Raw genomic sequence first — 13905 nt, forward strand, 5'->3', positions numbered from 1 at the left:
TTTTCAGGCACCATGGACATAATTTTAATTGTACTACTCATAAAAGAAGTAAAGAAATTTAGCAGATGATGACACCGACAGAGAGAGTGAGAGAAACCGGTGATATATTGAAATTCAATGCTATTTGGTGATGTCCCAGTGCTATTTTGTTACGTCATCTTCCAAGAATGAATTTTCCTCTTTTTTTTTTGTTGATGTCGTTCTTGAGTTTGAATTTGAACCTTAGAACTGGACAGAGAGATAGAAGGATCTACCTTACAATGTTTTGCACGAGTTCGCTGTATTTGTCTCGTATATATGTTTATTACAATTTCTAGCTGCTCTTTTTCTGCATGACTTCTGATTAAGTACAAGTCTGGAAAAGTTGTGACGTGGACCATTTACATGAGATGATTTAGTGATTTTTGTCAATCTTTCCATTTTAAAGAAGCTGCTGCAAGGGAGACGCTGGAGCAAGTTATGGCAGATGCTCTAGCTAAATCTGGTTCTCATCGATCAGCTGTCCGGGCTGTTTGTCTAGCCGTGGCTGGTGTTAACCATCCAACTGATCAGCAGAGAATAGTAAATTGGCTCAGGTCTACTCTAGCAGTACATCGTTTGATTACTAATTTATAAACTGTTCAGGAGAAGGTTTATTTTGTTGCACAGATTTCATTTAGCTCCACAGTGATGGGTATTAAATGAATGCCTGACATTGTAAGATTCCTCATATTATTTGTGATAAATATAAATGCACTTAACCGAGAAAAGAAGGAACCTTAATGCATGATTTCTGTCCTGTCTAGGATTTCTTTCTTGAATTTATAAATACGGGGAAGCTAAGAAACTTCTTGGTTTGTTCTATTCTACTCTTTATTCAATGTTTTAGAAGTTGCTGCATGCAAAATGTTGTTTTTTCTAATTGTATAAAGTGTTGTACTTCCAAGATCGGTTTTTCTATTTTCAATAACTATTAGCAGAAAATGCCTTATACATTGCACTATCCCGTGCCGAAATTTCCTATCATACCTTTTCAATTTCCAAAGCTTCATTACCCGGGGCAGTCATATAGTTGTCTGATTTCTGTAGAAAGAAATATTATACAGCAAACAAGAATGCAAAGATTCCGACGAAATTCTTTTTGTCAACACTTTAATTTATCGTACCTGTGTCTTGTGCTTTGAAACCATTAAGAAAGAGAGGAGTTTCTTAAGACCTGAATAAAGAAACAAAAGGAGAAAAAAAAAAAAAAAACAGACACGAAGAGAGGAATGAAAGAGTTTCAACACAGATTGTGATTTGTGAATGCTCAAATACAGTAGAGAGATCTTGTGACTCTGTTTGTTATCTTAAGAATCCGTAATTTCTTCTGTCCAAAAATGAGACATATTGTAGAAACTAGGTGGCTCTCTTTTAGTTGATTTAAGTGCACAAGTTCTCTCACTGAGTGGTGAACTTGCATATGGCTACTTCAAATTTCATAACATTTTTAACATTATTTTACACTTGTTAATAGGGTCTAATTATTTGCAGGGAGATATTCCCGAGCTATGTTAGGCTCTATGTTCAAAATGATGCCGTTGCAGCTCTGGCGAGTGGAACCCTGGGAAAACTTCATGGATGTGTTTTAATTGCCGGTACTGGCACCATCGCTTATGGATTTACAGAAGATGGAAGAGAAGCTCGGGCTGCTGATGCAGGACCGATCTTAGGCGATTGGGGAAGGTACATGCATCATTTTCTCCAATTTCAATTCCACAGGGCTAAAAGTTTGCTCTAAATTTCCAATGTATTTCCTACATGCATACTACGGGCGTTCTTTTTAAGGATAAGCAATTATGGCCTTTGACTAAATTTAGAGTTAATGGTTGTCATGTTCCTTTATCGCCCTTAAGGTGTGCCTCATTATTATAGTTTAGTAGTTTGATTTTCTAAGGGGTAATGACATAGGTGGTCATTAAACTTTTTTTTAATGTTTAATGTGATCCCTGAGCTTTTTTTTTTTTTTTCAATCTGATCACTAAATTTTCAAAAAAGTTATGTGGATGTAGTCCTTCCGCTAAGTGTATTGTCATATTACGTGCATTTTTTTATGTGTATTGCCACGTCAGCATTTACAGGGCCAAAGTAATGATGTGGACTACCACAACGTTTTCCCAAGTCAACAAATCATTTTGCTCTCTTTTTGGGTCAAAATAATGAGAGAGAGATATTGACTTGGAAGACATAAGTAAGCCACATGGACACCAGTATAGCAAATCTAATGTCAAGTTAACAAAAATCATGCTTACATAAGCTAACGGTGTTATAATTTTTCAACCGAAGGAATACATCGAGTGGATTGTTGAAAATTCAAGAACTAGATTGAACAAAAGAAAAAAAAGGTTCAATAAATCTCATTGAACATTGAAGACAAGTTCATGGACCACCCATGGCATTCCATTTTGATATGACTTGAAGCATGCGACTACCTTTGGTAAACTTAATAGGTAATTGCTTATGAATACTAGAGCATTCATATGGTATGATACTAGTGAGCATGTGCGGATCGTTTATATAGTTGACAGATATTGATTATGAGCATCAGGTCATGTTGTCATGATGAGAATTTATTGGAAATGTGTTATGTGTGGAAAGACAATGAAGGAAAGTTTAAGCTCTCTCATCTCTTATGCCTATCATAAGTATGTCAACTACCTGAATTCCTGTTTATGTAATTGCTGTTGCGTCAGAAGTTTTAACAACATTAATTTATGTATCATGACGGCACATGATTGCTAGAGATGCTGCTTAGGGGCTTGAGATCTCGCTTATCTCCCTTCTGTTTGCCTCTGGATTTCTGTAGGTTAACCCCAATTAAATTTGCCTCTTTTATGTGCTTGGATGCATTCTGTCATGCAGCTGTTAAATGAAGTTTGTGGGTTTAATTTTCATATCACTGTATTGCGTGTTCAGCAACATTTAGCATAATTTGATCTTTTTTTATTGCAGTGGTTATGGAATAGCTGCACAGGCATTAACGGCAATAATTAGGGCTTATGATGGTCGTGGGCCCGAAACAAATCTGACTTCCAGCATATTAGAGAAGCTTGGCCTTTCCTCCCCTGATGAATTAATTGGGTATGCTATTAACTAGTGGATGTCATCTTTTTCTTGAGGTTGAATAGTCTAGAAATCTTTAGGAAGATTAAGTAGAATACAGTGAGCATATCTGTTACACTACTACTGTATCACTGTGACCTAACAACAGATTTGTTCCTTTTATATTAGCAAAAACACAAGGAGATTCTTTCCTTTCACCAAAGATAAGAACCGGAATTTTGTACTTTGATTGCACACTTTGCTTGTCGGTGCATCTTTTTCTTCTTTTGTTTTCTCGTATCGCCAAATGTGGTACAAGTTGTTCAAGAGATGATTCATTTTGAGAGGATATTAAAAAATACTGTTGTTTCTAGTGGACTGTTCATTGCAATATAGACTGAGATAACTCTCTGAAATTTGGTTAGTCAGTCTCTGTCTAATTGCAATTCTACTGATTGCTTGTTGTAAAGCATCATTCTATGCATAATCAATAGTTGGTGTTACATTGAGATTCTATCTCTCAACAAATCAGGTGGACCTACGCAGATCCATCTTGGGCTTGCACTGCGGCACTTGTCCCTGTCGTGGTGTCTTGTGCAGAGGCAGGGGATGAAGTCGCTAACAAGATTTTGTTTGAATCTGTCCAAGAGTTGGCTTTAAGTGTGAAAGCTGCTGTTGAAAGACTTCATCTGTGTGGAGAAGGTGAGACACTTCACCATAGAGATATACTTGCACCCATTTTACCCTTCGGTATTTTCTCATTATCATGTGACGTTCAAATTTGACATTGGAAGTTACGATCTTAGGGCTCTTAAACCATGATAATCCTTGAAAGCAAAAGAGTGGAAAATAGTGGAGAGGGAATATTTATCAGCACTAGCACCGATTTAGTAATGATGACTGAATCTTTTACTCCTAAGTTGGGTTGGATGAGCAGATTTTCTACTCCGTACCATCCTATCTACTACCAAATTTCTGAAAGATTCTTAGTCTCAGAGTCTATTGTCAGAGTCTATGTTCTTTGGGCTCCCTCTACCAATTTTGAAGTTAGTTTGACCGTTTAATTGAAAACATCTTTCGGATATACCTATAGACATGTCCAAACACCTCAAACATGTTTACCTAGTCTTAATTTTTTTCTCGTATTGGAAACAATTATCTCCATGCTATGTGATGTGTCTGCAGATATATCTGATCAACTGCATCTCGGATTAATCCATTTTCTATGCATTCTGATATCTAAATGTCTTTCTTTATTTTCTTTTTCTTTTTTTTGGGGGGGGTGTTTCAATAGAATTTCTGGATATATCGACTATATAGAGTTTTATTTTTAGCGCTTTAATGGAGTTCTTGTACTTCAGTGGCATTTTCTAGTCAACTTAGAGTGCTGGTTGATCCTCTTAAATCTTCATACAATTGCATAATAGCCTCAAATTATCAAAATGGCTCATCTTTCGGTTATTCCTTGTTCCTTATTTTCCAATGGCTTTATTTATAGATTTGGTTTACGAAATTTTGTTTGATATGCTCCGGAGATGAATTACTCAAAATAGAAACTCTTAGTTTCAACAATTTTCTTCAATTATAATTTAAGCTTTCCCAAGCACTCTGTACTCTCTTCATGTTCCAATTAGCAAAAACTTCAAACCAGGTAAACTTTGGTACAGTGTACCTCGTGGCTAACAAATATTTTTTTACTGTAATATGATTCTTGATGAATGCCTATGAGGGAATGCAAGAAATTTTCAGCCATTGTTTCGTAAGATGGCAGATATGTCTCGGTGATTATCCCTTGGATATTTTTATCGTGTCGTCGTGATTGATTATGACGGCCATCCGAATCATCTATTGCGATGCAAACTACTATGTGCCTGTTAGACACAGTTGATAAATTACATTAGTTGAAGCATTAATTACTATGGGGAATTTGTATTACATACTCTTGAAAATGCCATTACAGATGGAAAAGATTCTTTCCCCCTTGTCATGGTGGGTGGTGTTCTTGAAGCGAAGAAGAGGGGGGATATTGGCAAAGAAATCATGAACTGCATCTCCAAGGAGTACCCTGGGGCATTTCCTATCAGGCCGAAGGTAAGCATGTCAGTTACTGTTCAACCGATAAGGATGACAATTTCTTTAGGAACATATGGATAATGTGTGTCCACTGGGTAGCATTTCATGATTCTCTCATTCTCGTGACCAGAAATTCATGGCAACATAGAGTGCTTCAGTGATTTATAATGTATCGTCAACCTTAAATTCGCAATCAGTGAAGTTTCAGATAAATAGATAAATAGATATATACATGTAATGTCTGTCTATATATGTATCTAAACAGATCATATATATTTATGCTTCTGTAGGCCTGGCCATATACGTTTGGTACGTGTGACATGTAGGCACATTAAAAGTAATACACGAATACAGATCTTGTGGGTTTCTTTTTTTAAACGGTTGTGGCTATAATGTTGGCTTCTAGCACGCAATGTCTAAAGCATTTTGTATGTTCAAAAAGGTTCTCTGATGGTTGCTTTTACCCGTGACATCTGTGCATTTTGTTTTTACTTGTCCACCGAGATTCTTTCTAGCAAGCATTGATACTGGTGCTTTTGCTATGCATTTTAACTAAGTCTACACTTTGGAACGCAGGTGAAGCCTGCGGTTGGGGCAGCATTGCTGGCTCGGAATTGTTACATGAAAGAATTCTGCAAGGTGCTATAGAAGTCCCATTCTTGAAGATTCGCTAGAGTCGATCCAATTGTACAGTAGGATAACAATGAAGTTTTCTAGCGATGGCAAAACATAAACACCATCAGACAGAGGAAGCAACAGTCTGAAACGAAAACCGGTCCAAGTCTGGCGAAAGGGTTCATGTTCTTTTAGCCACAGACAAATAGGTTCTCTCTCCATTCTTCTCTCTCTCTCTCTCTCTCTCTCTCTCTCTCTCTCTTTCTCTCTCTCTCTCTTTCTCTCTGAGGTTATTTTCTTCAGCAGATAGTTTTTCACTTCTTGGGTGAAAGATGCTGCAACGCTACTGTGAATCCATGAATGGTGAAATGAGTCCGTGTGCTTGTATTTCTTTTTCCATCGATGATTAGTTTCAATGCATATAAGCATCTCTCTTTTCGCCAAAATGACTTGTCGCCATGGCAGAGCATTCTTGCCGAGAATTTCGTTTACCTTGGCAAGTGCACCTGGCCAGCGTTAGCTTTCCGCTTTGTATTTTGCTGTTGACAAATGAGCAGTCACCTACCATCCCTTGCCCTCAACAGGACTCAGCGATAAGTTTGTAAATTCTTGATTCTAAACGGTGGCATCAAAATGACTCGAACCCGAGGTCAGTCTTCTCGGGACCCAAACAATTTATCGTTGTTTCGTTTTCACAGTTTCATTCCCGCGGTCGCTATTCCGAAGTCACTATACAATTTAGCTTTAGGAAAGGAGCAATAAGTGTTGAGAGCACTGTTTTTGGCATCATAATAAATCCATCTGCCAAACCCTAATCACTAGCTCAACGAAATATTCTTTGGGTGATAGTGAAGACCTAGCTAAGGAAATGGTTCCTAAAAGGGGACAATCTTGCATTGAATGCACTACTTTGGGATTCACTTGCTTGGTGGTAAAAATTTGCTCCTAAGTCCTAGTAGATGAGAGCGCTACTCTGGCATTATAGTCATTAATGTAGATCCAACCACCAAACCCTGCTTGCTAGCTTAAACGTATGCTATTTGGGGGAGCAATACCAAATTAAGTAGTTTGTCCTAGAGAGGACCAATTGAATTCACAACTTCCGGATCGATCTACTTGGCGGTAGACTTGCTCTTACTGAATCACCTATGTTCCCTTTGCCTCTTCCTCGTCCTTCTGATTCCTTGGGATTGGGTTTTTGCGCCTCAAGAAGCTTGAGATTTCACGTTCGATCTTCATTTAAGATAGGCTCTTGGAGTCACATTATAACCGACTTCTTAAGGAGATGAATTTAGTTTGATGTGGGAAACCAGACAATGGTACCTATAGAGCAATATACAGAAATGCCTTTTCATTGAACTATGGCTTATTAATCATGTATATTAAGTTAATCTCCTAACCAAGCAAAGATCAACAATATAAAGAAATGCACAAAGGCAATCCAATTAATTTGATTAGAGAGCGATCGAGATCGTGTTACAGTTCCACACTCGAGCATAAAACGCGAAAACGAAACTCGAAACTCAAATGGAGCAACAAAACCACGCAAATCTCAATGCAAAGAAACATAAATTGTTACTCAGAATCAAATTACATGAAATTGAAAAGACATGAAAATTGAAAACATGAACTTGTCAACTTATGAAGTGGTCTGAACTGATTACAAAAACTCCATCGTGACCAAAAACATCAATTGATTTCTCATGCGTCTTTAGTCGTCTACCTATGAACTCGTCTCCTTTTCATTTCTTGCTTCTTCATGCTGATTTTAGACTAATGTTTAGTGTGGTCCTTGAACTTTTAATTTGTTTGATGTGATCCTTGAACTTTTGATACATATTTAATGTAGTCCTTGAACTATATGAAAATGTTCAATGTAGTCTCTAAGATTGTATTGAACATTTTCATATAGTTCAATGACTAAATTGAACATGTAACAAAAGTTCAGAGACCACATCGAACAACTTAAAAGTTCAGGGACCATGTTGCACATTTGGGTTAAAGTTCAAGGATCACATTGAATAAATCAAAAGTTCAGGGACTACATTGCACATTAAGCCAAAGTTCATGGACTATTTGTGTCATTTTCCTTTTTTTTTTTCTACCAAGTCTGGCGAGGGTCGCCGACCAACCCTCGTTGGTCACAAACGAGGGCCAGTTGACCCTCATCGATCATAGGCGAGGGTTACCTGACCTTGCTGGTCATTGGGCAAGGGCCGCGAGTCCTCGCTGGTCGCTGGCCATGCCACGTAAGGCTGCTGGCGTCCACGTCAGCGATTTCCAATTAAAATTAGACGGATGAACTCAATTGGCAAAAGTGAAAATAATTATGACTCAATTGGTAAATTGAAAGGTTTATAACTGGATTGGTCAAAGTGCAATATGTTTATAACTTTTTGAACAATTTTCCAATTCTCTCGTTAATTTAGGAAGTGCTAACAAGACAAGTAGTGGGTTTCTAGGGTTTGGTCAACTAATGATCTATTTATCTTTATTTCCATATTGAGATCGTCTATATATCATCAACTTTTCTTTAAAAAATAAAACAAAATGAGATAATGATACAAATGATCCCTAAACTTTGCCCAATATGCAATATCATCCATAAACTTTTAATTTGTTCAATGTGATCCATGAACTTTAGTTCATATGTAATGTATGTTCAATATGGTTCTTGAACTTTTGAAAAATGTTAAATATAATCCTTAGACTATATGAAAATATCAAATGTTATTCTTCCATTAATTTAAGTCCAACAACAACATTTAATATTTTCATATAGTTCGAGGACTAAATTGAACATGTACCAAAATTCAAGGATCATATTGAATAAATTGAAAGTTTAGAAATAGCATTGCAAATCAAGGTAAAATTATACATTAAGCTAAAGTTTAGGGACAACATTATACATTAAGCTAAAGTTTAAGGACTACTTATGTCATTTTCCTAAACAAAATTAGATGGTGACCAATTTGACCCAAATAATCACATGAAACCCTAATTCTCAAACTGACCAAAATCTTGTCCATGTCTCGTTTACGAAAGGCCAATTGAACCCCAAATGGTGAGGACCTCATCAATTTCCTTTATTACATGATTAATTTCGTTTCAAAAAGAGATATTGGTATTTACAATTGGTGAGTCCGGGACAAGCTTTCTTCAGTACTTATTTTAGTTAAAAATAAATTCACATCATTACAAAATAACCTCCAATAATTTTGAATATTTGAAAGACGCGTGGTTTTAAAGATTTTTAGAGGTTCCCTTGTCAAGAAAAAACAATGGTTCTTGTCCATGTCTCAATTATTAAAGGTCAAGTCAAACCTAGATGGTAAGGACCTCACTAATTTCCTTTTCAAAAGATTATTCCCGTTTGAGAAAGAGATATTGTTATGTAAAACTTATTTTAATTCAAAAAACTTTTAAATTATTGTGAATAAAAAACTCAAATTATTCTGAATATTTGACAGTCGCGTGATTTCAAAGATTTTAGAGGTTCCATATATCAAGAGAGGTTCAAATCCCAATCAAGGAAAAACGATGATTATTATATGTCGCAAGACAAGCTCTAATTACCCAATTGCAAGAACAGTTGAAACGGTATAAATTGCAACCTTTTTCTTAATTTAAATACTTGGACAGGAGCTACCTAACTAATTCTTGAGAAGAAGTAGTCAAAGAGAAGCTGACCATTTCATTAATCTGACCAAGGACTTCTAAGGTTGAAGAGAGCCTCCACTGATCAAGATGTCAAATCGACAACGCAAAAAGCCGAAAAATTCAATTTGGATAATGACGTTTTTAGACCAAATAAAAAGAAGAAAAAAAGCGAAAACAACCAAAATAGTGGCGTCCATATCAAGGAAGGTTTTAATGCACGCATGCCACCCCTCTTCACCTGCTCCCATTTAATTGACCCCATGCTCATTAATTGCGTATGCTCCTGTCTTTTTCTCTATATCCACCATCACAAAAGAAAGTCGTGTATGCATTCGGAGCATGTGGGCTGAAAACCACGAAAATTCAAATTTAGGGATAACACAAAGAAGCAAAAAGAGAGTCAATGTGGCCTTTTTGCATCGTTCGTTTATATCCCGATTTTCGACTAACATCGTTTTTTATTCATCAGATTAGTACGATAGTTAGGTCGAAATCGTTTCATTTTGGAGTGAAGCTCCCTCGTCCATCATAAATAATGACGGGAGTCAAAGAGTAGCTTTATGTCGCGTGAACGATTCACGGGACATCATTGATATTAGGGTTCTTGCTTTCCTTTGATCAAATTGACATATTGTGCGAGTATCGCAATGGCATAAGCATGATATACATATTAATATATAATTATATGTATTATGGGGTATTTATGTAATTATGTTTATATGTGTACCATTTCTGTAATTAGTCACTCCTATAAATACATATCATACAACCCTAATTAGGGTTGAGCCACCATAAATACTTTGTCGTTGTTTTCTCTCGACTCTAAACATCAACATGGTATCAGAGCAGGAAAACGAATCGAATTCTTCAACATCCCTACCCCAAATCAACACTTCCTTTGCTCCAATTACTATCTCAACAATGTCCAATACATCTCTAAATTTTTCTTCTTCTCTACCATCTCTTTACCCACCATCTTCTTTTTCTGTTAATCCCAATTTCCCATCGCCTCCCGATAATATTGCGCCCACTTTCCCCTCTTCTTCACTCTTCACTGCTTTCTCCGATCTCTCGCTGCTACTCAAATTACTGCTGTGCAATCATCCTCGTCGTCGCTTGTTCTTCCCAACATCACAAGTCTCGTCTCCATCAAACTCGATGCGGATAATTATCTTCGTGGAAATCTCGTTTCAATCTATTTTAATCAGAACGATCTGCCGGGCTATGTGGATGGTTCTTTTCCATGTCCGCCGAAGCTTATCAATGATCATACCGGCACCTGTAGTGGTCAATACTTCCTATTCCACCCGGGTGAAGACAGATCAATGTGTTCGTAGTTTGATCAATTCGACCTCACAGATCGAAATTTTCCGTGAAGTTCACGACCTTCGGACATCTCGGGAGATTTGGCTTGCTCTAGGACAACGTTTTACTTGATCGGCCGCGCGGCCAAGGAAATTGGACTAAAATTGGATTTTCGAATACTGTGAAGAAACCGATCGCCAATGTCGATTATCTCCAAGATTCAAGTCAATTTGCGGACTCTCTCACCGCAATCAATTGCTCCGTCTCGACAAGGACTTGGTGATTCAAGCCCTCAATGGGCTCCCATCCGAGTATGATCCTTTGTCACTATGGTCACAAACGGCCCTACAATTCTCTCTTTCGGTGATCTGCGGTCACGTCTCCTCATCCAAGAAGAACAATTTCTCCGAAAATCAAAGTGCATCATCTTCATCGATATTCATCATGCTTTGATTGGTCACACCACTTCACCCTCCACCGTTTCGAGGATCTCGAGGTGGACGTAATTCTAGAGGTCGTAGATCCGGTCGGGGACAAAGTGGACGATTCTCGCGTGATAAATCGAATTGGCAATCTTCCTATGATCGGTTCGGTTCGCAATCATTATCGGCTCCCTATGCCTCCTCCACCTCCTCCGGTCGATCTCGTGGTGGTTCGAAGCCTTATGTTCCCCTTTCACACGGGGAGGTATTCTCGGATCTAGGCCTCATCTTACTTGGTCGATATGTAACGGAGTTGGGCATACGCACTACAATGTCGACAACAATTCAACCATGCTTTTACCACTACCGATCTCGGACTGTTCTCAGCTCTCTCGGTTGGTGAGACCTCGATTCATCTTGGTATCTTGACAGTGGAGCGTCGGCACACATGACTAGTGATATTGGTAATATCCTAAATCCTAGACCTTTTTACGATTTGACAAAAGTCTCGGTTGGTGATGGTCGTTTATTGCCTGTTAAGCAAGTCGGTAAAGCCTTTTTACATACTGGTTCTCGATCTTTATTATTATCTCCCGTCTATCATGTTCCTAATCTTGCTCGCAATCTTCTCTCCGTTGCTCAACTTTGCCATAAAAATTCTTGTGCCATTGATTTTAATGGTTCATCCTTTTCTTTGAAGGACAAACAAACCGGGAAAGTTCTCCTCCAAGCTTATTCTTCTCATGGTCTTTATCCGATTTCCAACTCAATGGTGTCATCTCGTCGCATCCTATCGTGGCTTCCTCTCGCTTCACTCACTGCGGGCATGCTCTGTCTTGGCCATCCAAATAAACAAGTTTTGAGTCGTGTTTGCAATTCTAGTTCTAAGTTGATATCATGTGAGTCCTGTCTTGTAGGCAAGTCTCATCGATTGCCTTTTGAGTCTGTTAGTCATCGTGCATCTTTTCCTTTAGTTGTAATTCATTCTGATGTATGGACGAGTCCAATTTTTCTCTAATTCTGGTTTCAAATATTTTGTGTTATTCATTGATGATTATTCTCGGTTCACTTGGGCATTTCCCATGAAAAATAAATCTGAAGTGCCTACACACTTTCATCGCTTTCGTTGTTTTATCGAAAATCTGTGCAATGCCAAAATTAAACTTTTACAAACCGATGGGGAGGTGAATATACCAGCAATGCGTTTCAAACATACTTACGTGAAAATGGTATTATTCAACGTTTTTTTGTCCACAAACCCCATCTCAAAATGGTTTATCCGAACGCAAAATCAGACACTTAGTTGAAATGTCTCGAACCTTATTAATCCATGCTCATATGCCTTCTTCATATTGGGTCGATGCTCTTCTCACCGCTGTTTACACCATTAATCGACTTCCCACTCCCCTGTCATATCTAATATTTCTCCTTTCCACTGTTTATTTGGGTTCAAGTTTGATTACTCGTTCTTTCGGGTTTTGGGTGTGCTTGTTATCCTTTTCTTCCGTCTCGTGTCTCTCATAAGCTGGCACCTCATTCTCGTGCCATGTGTATTTTTTGGGTACGCGTCAAATCACAAAGGCTATCGTTGCCTTGATCGGTCAAGTGGTCGTGTTTTTATCGGTCGTCATGTTCGGTTTGATGAGGAGAATTTTCCCTTTTCAACAAAATCTTCAAATCATAGTCCCATACCCCACTGTTCTACATCACCTTCTTCACTTTTTGTTTACTCCAATCAATCTATTCTTCCTTCTACTTCCTTTGGCCCTCAAATTTCTCATCCGCCTCTTTTTTCTTCTCAAGCCCAACCTCCTAATTTGCCTCTCTCCTCCTCTCGAACTACCGAATCTACTTCCAATTCTTTTTCACCTCCACCTCCCCTCTCTCCGAACTCAGTCACTATGTCTCAACCTCACTCCTCTCCCGACAAAATTCCTCCCATAATGAGACCGCAAATCCCCTCTACATCTCTATCCGAGATCTACCACTTCCATTTCCTTTCTTCCGACTCATCCTATGCGGACTCGTGCCAAATCTGGAATTTCTAAACAGAGAAAATTTTTAATCTCTCTCATTCTTTTCATGACGAGACACCGACTTGCTATTCTAAGGCTATTCTTGACTCTCGTTGGAAAGCGGCCATGGCGATGAATTTAATGCCTTGGTCGCCAATCACACGTGGGATCTTGTACCACCGATCCTTCTAAGAATTTAGTCGGTTGTAAATGGGTTTTTAAGATTAAGGAAAAATCGATGGAACTGTGGAACGCTTCAAAGCTCGCCGGGGATTTAAGCGACAAGGCTGTTGGACTATGACGAGACTTTTAGCCCGGTCGTTAAACCCACTACAATTCGGGTTGTTCTCTCTATTGCAATTTGCTCGGGATGGGCCATACGTCAACTTGATGTCAAGAATGCCTTCTTACACGGCATCCTTTGTGAGGAAGTTTACATGCGCCAACCTCCCGGTTTCTCTCATCCCGAATTCCTGAATCATGTGTTCTGTCTAAAGCCATCTACGTTTAAAACAAGCTCCACTTGCATGGTTTCATCGCTTCAAAGAGTTTTATTATCTTTGGGCTTCATGGCGAGTAAGGCCAATCCTTCATTATTCGTCTATGCTTCTTCTCGGGCCGTGTGTATCTCCCGCCGTATGTTGATGATATCCTTGTCACGGTGATACTCCCGAGTTATTACGGTCTTTGATTACTCGACTCTCACAGAATTTGCTATGAAGGATCTTGGACCACTTCACTATTTCCTAGGCATT

The 13905-nt window shown here is 38.4% G+C and overlaps 1 protein-coding gene across 1 annotated transcript; it reads left to right on the forward strand.

Annotated features, from left to right (window-relative positions):
- Window positions 1-218: 218 nt before the first annotated feature.
- LOC130139400 (uncharacterized) lies at window positions 219-6178 on the forward strand. The gene is made up of 6 exons (XM_056316259.1): window positions 219-575; window positions 1513-1704; window positions 2971-3099; window positions 3593-3762; window positions 5021-5151; window positions 5710-6178. The coding sequence occupies exons 1-6, from the start codon at window positions 460-462 to the stop codon at window positions 5779-5781; spliced, it is 810 nt and encodes a 269-aa protein (XP_056172234.1). The 5' UTR covers window positions 219-459; the 3' UTR covers window positions 5782-6178.
- Window positions 6179-13905: the final 7727 nt, after the last annotated feature.

The sequence above is a fragment of the Syzygium oleosum genome, unplaced genomic scaffold (assembly GCF_021117445.2).
Source record: "Syzygium oleosum isolate NSW1041296 unplaced genomic scaffold, Sole_v2.1 Sole_v2.12, whole genome shotgun sequence".
NCBI lineage: Eukaryota > Viridiplantae > Streptophyta > Magnoliopsida > Myrtales > Myrtaceae > Syzygium > Syzygium oleosum.